Source organism: Megalobrama amblycephala, linkage group LG19 (genome assembly GCF_018812025.1).
Source record: "Megalobrama amblycephala isolate DHTTF-2021 linkage group LG19, ASM1881202v1, whole genome shotgun sequence".
Classification (NCBI taxonomy): domain Eukaryota; kingdom Metazoa; phylum Chordata; class Actinopteri; order Cypriniformes; family Xenocyprididae; genus Megalobrama; species Megalobrama amblycephala.
Window position 1 is genome coordinate 27,844,025 of NC_063062.1, and position 16,061 is coordinate 27,860,085.

General features: G+C 34.5%; 1 protein-coding gene across 5 annotated transcripts in view; it reads left to right on the forward strand.

The window, feature by feature from the left end:
- The window catches only part of vaspb (vasodilator stimulated phosphoprotein b), a 59,881-nt gene extending 45,629 nt beyond the window's left edge, over positions 1–14,252 (forward strand). For 4 of the 5 annotated variants that reach the window (XM_048167797.1, XM_048167796.1, XM_048167798.1 and 1 more), the window contains 9 exons: positions 1,524–1,774; positions 2,691–2,848; positions 6,248–6,320; positions 6,907–6,934; positions 7,029–7,068; positions 7,270–7,326; positions 9,333–9,405; positions 12,928–12,985; positions 13,074–14,252. In XM_048167797.1, the coding sequence (XP_048023754.1) occupies positions 1,524–1,774; positions 2,691–2,848; positions 6,248–6,320; positions 6,907–6,934; positions 7,029–7,068; positions 7,270–7,326; positions 9,333–9,405; positions 12,928–12,985; positions 13,074–13,111 (776 nt within the window). In that variant the 3' untranslated portion in view covers positions 13,112–14,252. The remainder of the gene's footprint in view (positions 1–1,523; positions 1,775–2,690; positions 2,849–6,247; positions 6,321–6,906; positions 6,935–7,028; positions 7,069–7,269; positions 7,327–9,332; positions 9,406–12,927; positions 12,986–13,073) is intronic. The other variant, XM_048167799.1, reaches the window with a different exon arrangement.
- The last annotated feature ends 1,809 nt before the right edge of the window (positions 14,253–16,061 follow it).

The following is a 16,061-nucleotide window of genomic DNA, read 5'->3' on the forward strand; positions in this document are numbered from 1 at the left end:
TGTCATTACTATAACAATCAGGTTAGAGTAGAAAACCGTAGAAATCAGTAACAGTAAAAACAGTAGAATTTTTTTATTAAAAATATAAATTTATAATGTTAAAATTTTTATATATATATATATATATATATATATATATATATATATATATATATATATATATATATATATATATATATATATATAGTACAGTCCAGTCCAAAAGTTTGGAACCACTAAGATTTTTAATGTTTTTAAAAGAAGTTTCGTCTGCTCACCAAGGCTACATTTATTTAATTAAAAATACAGTAAAAAAACAGTAATATTGTGAAATATTATTACAATTTAAAATAACTGTGTACTATTTAAATATATTTGACAAAGTAATTTATTCCTGTGATGCAAAGCTGAATTTTCAGCATCGTTACTCCAGTCTTCAGTGTCACATGATCCTTCAGAAATCATTCTAATATGCTGATTTGCTGCTCAATAAACATTTATGATTATTTTCAATGTTGAAAACAGTTGTGTACTTTTTTTTTCAGGATTCCTTGATGAATAGAAAGTTCAAAAGAACAGCATTTATCTGAAATACAAAGCTTCTGTAGCATTATACACTACCGTTCAAAAATTTGGGGTCAGTAAGAATTTTTATTTTTATTTTTTTGAAAAGAAATTAAAGAAATGAATACTTTTATTCAGCAAGGATGCATTAAATCAATCAAAAGTGGCAGTAAAGACATTTATAATGTTACAAAAGATTAGATTTCAGATAAACACTGTTCTTTTGAACTTTCTATTCATCAAATAATCCTGAAAAAAAAAATTGTACACAAATATTTTGTACAATTGTACACATTAAATGTTTCTTGAGCAGCAGATCAGCATATTAGAATGATTTCTGAAGGATCATGTGACACTGAAGACTGGAGTAATGATGCTGAAAATTCAGCTTTGCATCACAGGAATAAATTACTTTGTGAAATATATTCAAATAGAAAACAGTTATTTTAAATTGTAATAATATTTCACAATATTACTGTTTTTTACTGTATTTTTAATTAAATAAATGTAGCCTTGGTGAGCAGACGAAACTTCTTTTAAAAACATTAAAAATCTTAGTGGTTCCAAACTTTTGGACTGTACTATATATATATATATATATATATATATATATATATATATATATATATATATATATATATATATATATATATATATATATATATATATATATATATATATATATATATATATATATCATTAAATATTAACTATTACAATTATATTTTTTGATTAGTAAAATATAAATATTAATTATTATTACAAATTATTTATTTTAATTATTAAAATAAAAATATATATAATTTTTGAAAAAGTATTGCATTCTTCAGAACTTATATTAAAGAACCAATAATACAAAAAATATTTGTCAAACCGATTATTTGTCTACCCCTATTTCTGAGCTAATATTTAATTATTTAAAATGTTTTTTGTGTGTATGCATGCGTGTGTGTGAATCATGTGCTGTTGTTCTACTGTAGTCATTCCTCCACCACCACCTTTGGCCCCTGGAGGCCCTCCAGCTCCCCCTGGACCTCCACCTCCCCCTGGGCCCCCTCCGTCTGGACCTCCCCCACCACCTGGGCCTCCCCCCTTGGGAGGAGGAGGAGCTCCACCTCCACCTGCTCCTCCTCTGCCCTCTTCTGGAGGAGGTGGCGGTGGGGAAGGAGGACCAGGTGGCGGTGGTCTTGCTGCCGCTCTGGCAGCTGCCAAACTCCGTAAAGTGCCTAAGGTGAGACACTGAGTGACAGGAGAATCACAAAAAGAGAATTTTAAAATAATGTGACGTTATTTACGTTATGGTGACATCACCCGAAAATTAAATTCTTTTCAGAGGCCGAGCAAGTTATAATAACGTACCCTTGTGAATCATGCACAGTTGAAAGACCAGGAGTGTGTATTAAGTAGAAGAAAATATCGTAAAATCAATATTGTGTTGGAGAAACTGGCAAATCTAAAACTTGTATACTAAAAGTTTAAAGGGGGTAGAAGGTGACAATCGCATACAAAGCCATATGTAAAATAAGCACGTAAAAGCCTGTTCATAATAACCAAGCATGATGACTATTGTGATAATTATAAAGTTTTAATAATTGTTGTAATTTTATAAGAATAGGCAATCCACCACAAGTATAACGATAACGACAAAGAGGAACAATATTGTTGGATTCACTTTCAGAATGTTTTTTTTTTTTTTTCAGCTGATGAATGATAAATACATTGTCAGCCAATCAGAATCCACTGGAGCTGGAGTATTTAAAGAAGCAAAAGACATAACTGCAGGGCACTTTTATAATAAGTAGAAATGTATGGGTGTGTCGGTGTGGACACTAATATAATTATCGTTATAGTTATCGTTCTTGTGTGAACGGGCCTTAATGTTCCTCCTGCTGGAAATTTAAAAAGACAATGAAATAAGTTTCCATGTGGAACTTCTTAAAAGTATCCAGTTTAGAAAGAAAAAAGAATAAACTTGTATGTAAAGCAAAAGAATACAAAACATCCATTCACAAAGATGAAATTACAAATAAATGTACATGTTATTCAGTTTGTTCAGTAGTTTAAATGTCAAGACTGATGTCCCATAACATTTTGTGCACACGTTCATGCCTGACTGCGGTTATTGACTCAGTGCCTCCCCCTTGCAGGATGATTCTGGTAGTGGTGCTGGTGGTGTAGGAGGTGGCAGCAGTGCTGCGGTCAGTGTGGCGGCACCTCCTAAAGCAGACAGCAGCCGCAGTAGTGTGTCTATGCCCAGCGGAGGAGGAGGCCTTATGGGAGAGATGAGTGCAATTCTGGCACGACGGTCAGTAGAAAAATTATTAGAAAAAAAATTCAAAACCATACGACAAATGTGTAGATCACAAACGCATCCCCCATTAACATTAGAATGTGTTTTAGTTTGAAGGAGTTTGAAAAAGATTTTTAAATTATTTAGAGCCTAATGATAATGTCAGTTACCACAACAATTTAAGTTTGTCCCTCAGATTAGGGTTGTGTGATTAATCGAATTTAAGTTTCGATTTTAATTTGGGCTTCCAACGATTATAACAATTATTGTGCCACATTCTGTTCATTTCCTTTAAGGCAGTGCACTTTTATCCCTCCTTAACATCCAAATCATTAAAATCATGCAATGTGACTGTCGTGAACCTTATTTCCAACAAAATATACTTGATGCATATTGATATCATGAAAAAATTATATAGGATATGCAAGCTCATATAAGACTTTGGTCATATCGCCCACTTCTAATCATATTAAATAATCGTGATTACAAAATTGGCCAAAATAATCTTGATTATGATTTTCGCTATAATCAAGCAGCCCTATCTCAGATTGTAAAAAAGGGTAGGAATGGAGCTGTCACACTAAAACATTCTTTCAAATTGAAATATACCAACCTACGGAAGAGGATTAGGGCCAAGCAATAATAAAAAAAATAAAACCATCTCGAGATTAAAGTTGTTAAATTTCAAGAAAAAAGTTGAGATAAAATTTTGAGAATAAACTTGCTAAATTACAAGAAAAAACTTGTTAAATTTCGAGAAAAAAGTCTAGATAAAATGTTGAGAATAAACTTGTTAAATTACGAGAAAAAAGTCGTTAAATTTCTAGAAAAAAGTTGAGATAAAATGTTGAGAATAAAGTCATTAAATTACGAGAAAAAAGTCGTTAAATTACAAGAACAAATTTGTTAAATTATGAGAAAAATTTTGTTACATTTCGAGGAAAAAGTCGAGATAAAATGTTGAGAATAAAGTCATTAAATTATGAGAAAAAAGTTGTTAAATTACGAGAACAAATTTTTTAAATTACGAATTTGTTCTCATAATTTAACAACCTTTTTCTCGTAATTTAATGACTTTATTCTCATAATTTAATGACTTTATTCTCAACATTTTATCTCGACTGTTTTCTCGAAATTTAACGAGTTTTTTCTCGTAATTTAATGAGTTTATTCTTAACATTTTATTTCGACTTTTTTCTCGAAATTCAACGACTTTTTTCTCGAAATTTAACAACTTTAATCTCGAGATTAATTTTTTTATTTTAATCTTTTATTTTTTTATTTTTTAATCTTTAATCTTTTATTTTTTTATTATTGTTTGGCCCTAATCCTCTTCCGTACCAACCTCTACTGTTTTTTATTTTTATTTATATATGTAAGTCTTGTATTTTTGTAATTCAGTTTTTGCCATGAAGATAGCCACAGATGCTGACATGGCATTAAATGAAACTATACTGATAGTGAGTCACTTTTAACAGACCTTTTAGAGGTGTCATAAATCCAATTCAGTAATTTGTTCTAACTACATATGGATACTCAAATACAATAAATACATAATAAAAATATTGAACACAGAACACAGTATTTCTTTCATTCCACCAGCTCATAAGAGTCTTTTGAATTGGGCTGCACTGATTTCACACCATAGAATCAGTAGAGGTATTGCGGCACCGCTGTGTAGTAGTTCTGCATTGGTGGCAGAATGCATGTTTAAAAACCAAAAGTCATTTTGTTCTGGTATTTTTTTATTTATTTAAAGGTGGAACCAGTTTTTAAGGATTTGTTCACTTCTGAATGAAAATTTCCTGATAATTTATTCACCCCCATGTCATCCAAGATGTTCATGTCTTTCTTTCTTTAGTCAAAAAGATATTAAGGTTTTTGATGAAAACATTCCAGGATTATTCTCCTTATAGTGGACTTCAATGGACTCCAAACGGTTGAAGGTCAAAATTAGTTTCAGTGCAGCTTCAAAGGGCTTTAAACGATACCAGACGAGGAATAAGGGTCTTATCTAGCGAAATGATCTGTCATTTTCTTAAAAAAAAAAAATACAAATGTATATGCTTTATATAAACAAATGATCGTCTTGCAAGTGCTTCCACCATTCCGCTTTCCGTATTCTTCAAAAAGCTTGCGCTGTATGTCCTATGCCTTCCCTATTCTACTTACGGAAAAAACAGAACTGGTGCCGTGTTCGTTCCGTAATTTGAATAGGGAAGACGTAGGACATACAGCGTAAAATTTTTGAAGAATACGGAAAGTGGAAGCACTTGAAAGGCCATCAGTTGTGTTTATAAAGCATATACCTTTTTAATTTTTTTAGAAAATGACCGATCGTTTCACTAGATAAGACCCTTATTCCTCGTCTGGTATTGTTTAGAGCCCTTTGAAGCTGCACTGAAACTGTCATTTTGACCTTCAACCATTTGGAGTCCATTGAAGTCCACTATAAGGAGAATAATCCTGGAATGTTTTCATCAAAAACCTTAATTTCTTTTTGACTGAAGAAAGAAAGACATGGGTGCTCGTTCCAGAAGTGTTTTTTTCCATTTATTTTTCCCATAGGGATTTAAAAAAAAAAAAAAGTCTATGTTAAAGCATTATAAGCAATGAACCAAGCCAACCAGCTACGAGGTGAATCATAACTTTACAAACTTTGATTTGAAGAAAAAAAAAGTATTTGAAAATCAGATTTAAAAAAAAAAAGGTACAATAGTGTGTATATAATGGCTGTAGTGAGGGAAAGATCTACAATCCCATGAGGCATTACGAATGATAATTTATGGTGACAAAAAACAATGGAGAAATATAAAACTATTAATTTAAAGTTGTTTATTATATCTATTGAAACTATAAGTTTCTTGCAACATAATCATTTTTATACAAATATTTTCAGAGCAATATTTTTTTTTTATTAGGGTAAATTGACAAATGCCCCCTTGAAGGGTTAGTTCACCCAAAAATGAAAACTGTGTCATCATTTACTCACTGTTACAAATGTTCCTAAATATAATCCATATGAATCCGGTGGTTTAATCTAAATCTTTTGAAGAGACTTGATCGCTTTTTGTGACAGATTTAATTTAAGCTTTTGTACATTGATCCACAGAAATCTCTCAGGTTTCATTAAAAAAAATCTTTAATTTTCAATAATGAATGAATCCTTGGTTTGGAATGACACGAGTGTGAGTAATTAAATGAATTTTCATTTTTGGGTCAACTATCCATTCAAGTAATTCATCCTTGCGCCAAATTTATTACTGTTAATGCGTCTTTCATTTTATTTTACAAATTGCTACTGATGCTGTCAGATATTAAGTTGTAAATAACCCATTGAACTCTTGAACTGTATTGTAAATGAATGATTTAAATATATATATATTCTTTGTTTTTAACTGGTTGCTGACACAGGAGAAAAGCAACCGATAAAGGGGAGAAGCCACTTCCCAAAGCAGAACTTCCCAAAGCAGAAGAGCCCAGTAATGTAAGAACACTATCTTTTAAGGCTCATTTTGGGTAAATGTCTCAGTTCACAAAGCATAAGCTTGATTTTCCCCCAGTTAAGCACAAACACACCGATTCTAAAGATTTCATTATTTATGTCAGTCACAGTCCTGATTGCCTACACAAAGCTATCCTAAACCATAACCATGACCTTAGTATAGCACTGGTAGCATATCCTGATAGACAGCATTACTGTTTGTCATGATCAGATCCATTTAAGTTTTTCTGAAAGTCTGACATGTTTGTAACAGGAGATTGTGTGTTGAGTTGACCAATGAGATTGTGATGTGGGGTTCGTGCTTAACTGGTTTTGGGATTGAAATCCTGCAAATCATTTCCTGTAAATCAACATTTTTAAAGTGCATGCAAAAGTCTTAAAAGATTTATAGAGCTTGTCCATAGACTTGGAATGGACTGAATATAGAGATGGAATATAGCTGCTATTACTGTAAATGTAAGTAGTAAAATTGAGTTAGACTTGAAACACCAGCATTATTACTGAATCCCGAAGAAGCACGATTCATTCCACTCTGTCTGTTTCTATTCCTTTACCTGTTGATCTTCAGGATGATTCTGACACTCAAGGCCCAGGCGGTAAGAATACAATGCATTTGTGATTGATATTTGTGACATTTAGATACTCATTTAGTCTTTTCTAATCTGTGATTTTTTTTTTTTTCATTAACAGACTTTAGAAGACCATGGGAAAAATCAGCCACCATGCCCAGGTAAACACTCATTTACAGACACATATTGAACTGTATTAAATATTGAATTGAGAACTTTTGTCTAAATTATGTAACAGCACTGAATCTCCTTTAGTCTGGTGTTTGAAGAACTCCAGCTGTTGAGTGAGTATGGACAGTGTGACTGTCCATAGGGCCCTGTAGTTTAAAATGAAGTATATATACAGTACATGTCTCAAACAGGACTAACTCGGCACCCAGAAGTCTGGAATCACCCTCTTCCTCTAGCCCACTTACCAGGTATTTTTAATACAGTATGCTCTCATGTGGTTATGGTTTAACACTGTCAGCGCCTCTGGTTCCCCTGCTTTCACACACACATTTACCTAAACATGCAATGCAATAAAGTAGTAAGCCACGCAAGTCTTTTAATCATTTTAATGCATCCTTGCTTGATAAAAGTATGAACTTCTCATTAAAGGTGCTACAGAGGATCTTTTCGTCGACTGAGAAACCAAAGACTGTTAGTGAGTTTTTGAAATGAGCGCATGCGTAAGAACAACCCCCCTCCTTCACAGCTCAATTCGAGGGAACGCCTCCCAAAACTCGTGCACGAGCATTGTAACACGAGTGTTTACCACCGGTATTCGCTGTGTCGTGTTAGTGGATTCATTATGTCGGACTCACCGCAGGTAACTCATAATCTGCAGTTATTCCTGTCTCCTGACAAAAACATTGCATGCGGCGCCTGAAGAGTGTGGAAAGTTACTGGAGCGTCTCTCACAAGGAACGTCACGGCAGTGATTGACAAACCAGAGGGCCAATCGTTTACGCGATGATCACGTAAACGATTGGCTGATGTTTTTAAGGCCCTACCTCGTGCACAGATGATGTATATTAATATTATTCCTTTCAGTGCACCTAATAAATAGTCTTTTATCAGTTAGTAAAGACAGTTTCAAGTAATATTGCAAAAATGTATAAAACAAAACATCCTCTTTAGCACCTTTAAGTGGTACTCTATATATCTGTTGTATGGGAATATACAAATATTGCAGACCTCTATTCATTTTACAACTAGTTATTTCTACAAACACACCCCTAAAAAAACATTTTTAAATAAAAATGGTTCCCTGAGTGATTCTGTATGAGCTTCAGAAAATTGTCACACATGGAGAGTGTTACGTGTGTCTCAGATACAAGTTCACCTGTGAAAGGGAACATTTACTTTCTGAAGCTTTCTGAAGCTTAATCTGAAGCTTTCTACATGCCCAAAATTAGTTATCATAATGTCCAGATTTTGCTAACTTGTAATTTCTAAGCAGATTGTCAGAAATTTTGTCTCCAGAGTATGGATAGATTCTACCCACACACACACACACACACACACACACACACACACACACACACACACACACACACACACACACACACACACAGACAGACACAGTGTTGGTTCAGGGAGACTGGACTTGACCCATCGTAAGACTGGAATGGATCTGCGTTTCTGATCTTCTGATCATCTTTGCTGTTTTTGCCATATTTAAACCTGTCTGCTTTGGAAAACTCTTTGGCTTTCTGTAGCGTCTGTAGATCTGTGAAACACTGTCACACAGTATTACATGTTTTTTTTTCCCCCCAACAGCATTACATGGTTTATTTAGGGGACTTACATTTGTTTTCAGGCTTGGGTTTATTGCTTTGGCTCTGCTGCTATTCTCTTATTGTCCATAGGGGGCTCCGTGTTACTGACTTTATTACTTCTGTTTCCAGCAGATCTGTGTAAGAGCCCATATTAAAGCTCTCTCCACATCCATGACTTAAATTCTAAAACCACGACATTACTTTTGCTGCGTTCAAATTCAGATGTTAACCTTCTTAAATAGTATGTAGGATTAGAATTAACACCCCGAAATTGTATGTTTAAAATATCAAGTCAAATGTGCACAGACTATCACTTTTGTGTGTCCTTGCTTTATTTCCAGCTAATACTGCCCAAAACCAACACTGGAAGAGAAGTTGATTATTCACTTTGACTTTTTCCAAAGTAAATACTGCATTCTTTTTTGTGAACAGCAGCTTTTTGGCAGTGACGTTGTTCCAATTGAAGCCATGGAAGAGAATGAGACTTTGATGTTGGGTTTTTCCTCTGACTTCTAAAAGTCATTTTGGACTTGTTTTAAGCTGGTCTATTGCCATTTGGGGCGGTATACAGTCCGTTGCTTTCTCCTTTCCTTTTTTTCCTTTTCCCTCCTCTTTTTACCTATTTCAATTTATTAATTACTTGACTCTTCCTGTCTTTTCAGGATGAAACCTGTTAACCAATCAGCAGAGCCTGAGAGTGGAGAAGGAGAGTCAGAGATGGAACGAATTAAACAGGTCAGAATCAAAGTCAATAAACGAATAGATAACCATACAGGAATGTCAAAAATACCAGTGTTTTATGGAAACTTGTTTTATCGAACCATTTTTAGCAGCTCTTAGCGAGTCAGTCTGAACTTTACAATGTAATGTACCAATTTAATTAACTCCTAGGTAGTGCTGAGTTATTCGCTGCTGAATAGGAAAAAAAAAGTTTTCATAATTTATTAAAAAAAAAATTTCTATGTACTGCAGTGTGTCAAAAACATCATACAGCTCAGATAGTCATGTGTCATATGTCATTTGAAAGGTCTCGCATAGTTGAATACAACGAGTATAAATGTTTTGAGGCCCGCAAGACCCATATGTAAATAATATATGGATGATACATTTATGTCATGTTTTCGCTCATAACTTCATGAAACATGCTCAAATTGTGAAAAATCACACAACATTTACAGCAGATTCTCACGATTAAAATGAGTCCAAAATCAACATAATCCAATGCGTAGATCACGAGATATTGATCATGGAGTGAGCAATAAAACCCCACAGGCACACAGATGCTATAACTAAAATCAGATGTAGCTTTCACATAGCATTCTCCCTTATAACTTAATGAAACATGCATAGATTGTAGAAAATGAAAATTAAAAAAATGCCCATTAGGGGGCGTCAAGGGCTAAACAAAAAGGCTTCCTTGGTTCCAAATGCTGAAACTTTTGATTACCTTATTCTATCACCAGATGCAGCTCACATGTAGGAGAATTTAACCAAAAAATTGGTTAAATTTTTCTCCTATTGTCCTCCTACCTTATTTCCTACAGAGTTATTACATGTCAAATAAGAAAGATATGCTTTGTTGACTTCTGAATGAAAAGAAAGATATAGAAAGATTTTGCATATCTTTCTTTATATATATATATATATATATATATATATATATATATATATATATATATATATATATATATATATATATATATATATATATATATATATATATATATATATATATATATATATATATATATATATATATATATATACATATGTGTGTGTGTGTGTGTGTGTGTGTGTGTGTGTGTGTTATCAGCAGTTTCTCTGCATGAGAATGTCCAAATGAAATCAATTTAATCAAATGTAATCATGGCCTTAAACAATTCCTAAATAAACTGCAATTTTTTAAGTTTTCTAATAGATTTATCTCATGCACAGATTGCTTCTAACAGCGCTGCACGAGCTCGCGGCGGTATCTGCGGGACTAATGGCATGTTAACAAGGGTTAAAAGCGCCAAATGAGAGTTAAAATCGAGTTGAAACAGTGTTTCTTGCCAGTTGCCTGGTGACTTATAAATGAATTTTGACAATCATCAAATAGCAAAGGTTTTTATGTAATTATATAAATATATAGTCTGAAGCGCTGCATGTTTGAGTACTGTAACAGCACTGTTTCAGTTTCGATTCACAGTAAATGCTACTCTGCAAGTGCTGTGTGTTTGAGTCCATAATTTGCATTTGGGAACGCAACATGCGTCATGAGAAATATTTATAAATCTGTTGTTGTCAACAAAGAGAAGCGTTAAGGTCTCCCTGCGTTTTTCCACCAAAATAAAAGCTCAATGGTTTAACTTTTGAAAACAAAGAAATTAATACAACCATAAATGTTAGTTTTGTAGAGGGGAAGTTATTTTGATTAAAAATTATGAGGGCATATTAATTTAAAAAAATAATAATAATGATGTGCACAGATAAATCATTTATAATATATACTGCAACATTCCATAAAAAAAGATTTGTCAATTTGATTTCATGGTGACTTTAAACTAATAAGGTGAAGAACCTTATTACGCATCAGACAAATGAAAGATTATTTGTTATTAACTGACATTAGCTATACAACATCTAATGCTTAGAAAATCCTATACTGACAAAATGCACCAATGCCAGGGTCCCCGGAAAGAGGTTTGGTTAAGTGATACTTATGTTCCATGTGGTTGAGGGAGCAGTCCGGTGGCGGTGACTTCTTCCACTGATTGTGCTGGGTAACAATGCAGGGTAAAAAAGGAGTCAGAATGCTTTTTTTAAACTTCATTTGGTAGCCAAATGCTCTCTGGCTCTTTACTTGATTACATAACTGGAAAACTTTATCAGTTAACTTTTTATTTAATTGAGAAATACTTGAAATACTTTTTTATACATTTTAATTGTATAAAACAAAAACAATAATTTATTTAATACTGGCTGGTATTACTGTTAATCAACTGGAATCAAAATTGACTATTTTTTTAAGCAGTACTGCAGCATTTTTATAAATGATTTATCTTTGCTCGTCATAATTTTTTTCTAACTTCATGTGTAAAATTCATGTTCACCGTTTACAGTAGGTATTAAGATACGTTTTGGTTGATAGGATCACAAGTGGACAAGGGAGACGCATTCCCGTTTACACCTGGTGTCTTAATCCATCTCTTTTGTCCGATTTCAACCACTTCTGTCCTGATTTCTTCGAGGGCTTGTGATCCGATCGACCAAAATGCATCTTAGGCCCTGTTTCCACCTGGTATTAAGATGTGTTTTGCTCATTCGGATCACAAGTGGACGAGGGAGACACATACCCGTTTACACCTGGTGTTTCAATTTGTCTCTTTTGTCCACTTTTAACCACTTTCTTCGAGGGGAGAGTCTATGGGCGGGTAAATGTAAGTTTTTTTTTTTTTTTTGTTTTTTTTAGATCTTTCGATCTAATGGACAAAATAAGCTCATGCAATTTACATATGTACGCACCCATGACAACGGAAAAACATACGGAGAGCAGCAGCTTTAATTTCTGCTCTGATAGCCACAAGTTTGGCCGAATGCAGTGAGTGCGTGTTATCAGGAATGGTGAGAGAACATTGTGCTTGGTACATTTTTCATCCTCAAACCAAACTTGGCTCTTCAGAAGACAAAGTTTAAATCCCGTCTGGCTAGCACACTTTCCATAATGTTTACGCGTTGGGTCAGTAGGCAGTTTGAATGCATTCAACGATATGAGCGTTTCCACTACGAAAGCAATCTGGTCAAATGTATTTTCGACTACCTCTCAAAGTGGTTAAAAGTGGACAATCTTTTTAGCGTCGTCCATTTGTGATCCAATTGACCAAAACGCATTTTAATGCCAGGTGTAAACAGTGCCTCAGATGACATGTTTACTTTGAGGGTGGGCAACCTGTCACTCACATGAGATCACAGCAATAGGAAACCACAGTGATTCAACGTTTCAGTTAATTCCTGATAGGCAAAATCAAGTCCCGCTCTACAATTTTTCTTGTTCGAGAAGCTGTTTCACTCTGATATGTTATTTCATGCCGAGTTTAAATAAAGGAGTTTGTTCTTCAGCATCTCAGTTTTTGCTGTGTTATTGAAATTTGTTTTGACAACTGAAAGTTTTGTATTGCGACAACGCTATAACCTTGATATTACCATGATTTTAATCAACATTAAAGATATTATCATGTGAACATGAATTTGTTTATATGTGTCCATCTGATTCGTTAGGAACTCCTAGAGGAGGTGAGAAAAGAGCTTCAGAAGGTTAAGAATGAAATCATCGGAGGTGAGTACATCTTTCCCTTCCGGTCCCTGCTGTGTTTAAAATGAAGATTATTTTTTGTTTTCATTTATTCCCATGTGTTCTTTCACAGCCTTTATTCAGGAGTTACAGAAACGAGGATCTACATAGTCCCACATAAAAGGATGGGAAGGGATTGCTCTGTCCTGAGAACCCAGGGATACACACACACACACACACACACACACACACACACACATCACACAGGGACTTAACCCTAAATCATTACCATTCAACCCAAGATGAGCTTTGTTGTACCTTTACCTGCCATCGTTTTCTTTCACATTCATCCATTTCTTTTCTCTCCACATTTAGTTTTACGTATTTAGTTTTCCACTTAATGTTTTACATACACATCGTCACCCTCGCACTTGATTCCTGTAATACACAGTGCATAAATGCTCACCGCAAAACTTGCCTAAAGTTATTGTATTCAGGGAATATAGCATATCACTTATCCCAGTGACTGTAATGGCCATATGCAGACCCGCAGAGCCCGCAAGTTATGATGCAGCACTAAGGAGGCAAAATCAAGACAGATCTTGGAGAAAAAGACCTGCAGTACTCACACTATACACCACACGTGGCCGGACCACCATGTCAGGTTCCACTTTCAGCTGGGAGATTTTCATGTCAGACCTGATTTAGCCTCTTTTTTGGTATAGGGAAAACAAGAACATATTTAACACATTAATTTGAGGCTCCGAGCTTCATGATTTGTGTGTGTGGTTGCATGTTTGCGTGTATGGATGTATGGCTGCACTTGCCTCTGTTTATGGGTGCCATCTTGAATGCGGTCACCTGACCGCCACTATCCGTTGGTGCGAAACAACTGTTCTCATAGCTTCAGCCCTCATTTGAAATGTTCCTCATCTGAAATGTTTTTTAAAGTTTTGTGTTGAGATATGAAATACTATGGCCATGATCATTTTTGTCTGTTGGCCATGCCAAACTGCCTTGGAAAATACATATAAATATAAATATATATGAGGTATATATATTTGTTTTGAGGGAAAATGATAGAAAACTTGAGATAATGTTTCTATTTTAATTGAAATAATTGGTGAATGGGGACTTATTGTGATTTATAATGTTTTCTTTTCAGAGATTGTTATTTTCGATTTTCTGTTATCTTTTTTGTTTCTTTTTCTATAGAATATAGGCTTTTTACACTGAAATATATAAAGAAAATTGCGTAGAGACACTGGATTAGATGCCTTTATAGTCAAATACAGATGCTTCTTCTACTGCACTTGTGTCTGCCTCGTTTTTATTACCACCATATGCCCACATATCACAAGAAAAATATTAATTTAGCCTTGCCAAAAAACACATTTGGCTTATTCATTAGGAGATTTTCTGGTTTCTCTATTGTTTTTCTCCTGTTGATTTTAAATTGTTTGTTGTGTTTCAGATACTAAAATGGATATAATACAACATTTAAGAGCTGATTTCAGGTTTCACTTCAATAGGTTTCAATGCAATAATATATTGTAGCCTACATATGACACAAGTAAAACTTGCTTTAAGGAACCATATTTGCAGCACATGTATTGTCATCACACTTACTGGACATAATAAAAACAATCTTGTTATGAAATCCAGGAAACAATTTCTTTGACTATATAAATGTTTATTTAGCCGTGGCTGAGAGAGCAACAGCAGAAGGATAATGAGCTGTTGTTTCCTGTTATGAATGGACCCAAGCAGAGTTGTCAACAACTGCTATCTCACTCTGCTTTTAGAAGCCAGCCCTGATAAACACATTTGATTTTAGAATAGAGGATTAGAATAACCTCAACAACAGGCCAAACCGAGTGCAATAACAATACACAAATGTTACAATTCTGTAGATAATATCTGTTTTTTTAGAAATATTTTTCTGTTTTCTTTGTCACGCATGTTTTCCAATTTCCACTGGCCCCGTCATATGGAAATAAAGGAGGTCATTAAAAGAACAATGAGCATAGCCTATTGTGTTACGTGAATATTATCATTCAGTACAAACATACATACTTATTTGTGAGTGTGATGTTGCTTTTATGCAGCAAGATTTAAACACAATTTTACGAGTTAGCCTACTTGGTCTATTATTGCTCTGCCGACGAAAGTAGTTCCAAACAAAGCCACAGCAGATCGAATTAAAGTCACCATGAAATCAAAATTTGCAGTGTTTATTATAAATGATTTATTCCTGCACATCATCATTTAATTCATATGCTCTTATAATCTGTAATCAAAAATGTTACCCTCCCCTTCACTTCAGTATCTGTTCTCTTCATGATGTATCTCTCGGCAGAGTGTGTGACTAAATATCCTCCGCAACTGACTGCAAACTGGCATTCAGATCTGCCTCAGTTTAGTTAGCAAAGCCCAACTTCCTATGATCCAATCAATTCCCGAGGATGAAATCAAGTCCCGCCCTAGAAGAGCTAATATAGTTATCTATCTCATTATAGTTATAACAACACACAGTAGTGGTGTTTTGTTCCTGGAAGAATCATGTTTTTTTTTGAATGAATACCCTGCTGAAAAATCCAGCTAAAACCAGCCTAAGGTGGTCAGGCTGGTTTTAGCTGGTCTCCTAGCCTGGTCCTAGCTGGTTTTGGAGGGGTTTTGGTTAGCTAGGAGACTCGGAGACCAGCTGAACACCAGCTAACCCAGGCTGGGAGACCAGCTAAAACCAGCTACTTCCAGCTTAAACCAGCCAACCAGCTTAGGCTGGTTTTAGCTGGATTTTTCAGCAGGGTAGGTTGAACGATTCAATGAATCACTCAAGGCTGTGTCCGAAATCGCATAGAGTAGGCTACATAAAGTCAGTATGAAACGGAAGTTGCAATCGTTGTTTCTTCCCTATTGTGCCGCATATCTGTGTGAAACTATGGAGCACCGCACTCGACATGCAGCAAAAAATGGTAGGCTAAATCACGCGCGCGATTTACTAATTAATTCCCATGAATTTGTTAAATTGTGTGCACGGGGATGAATTAGAAATCATGCATGATTTAGCAAACTGAGGGAATTAAATAGTAAGTTGTGCACATGATTTATTTATTTTTTT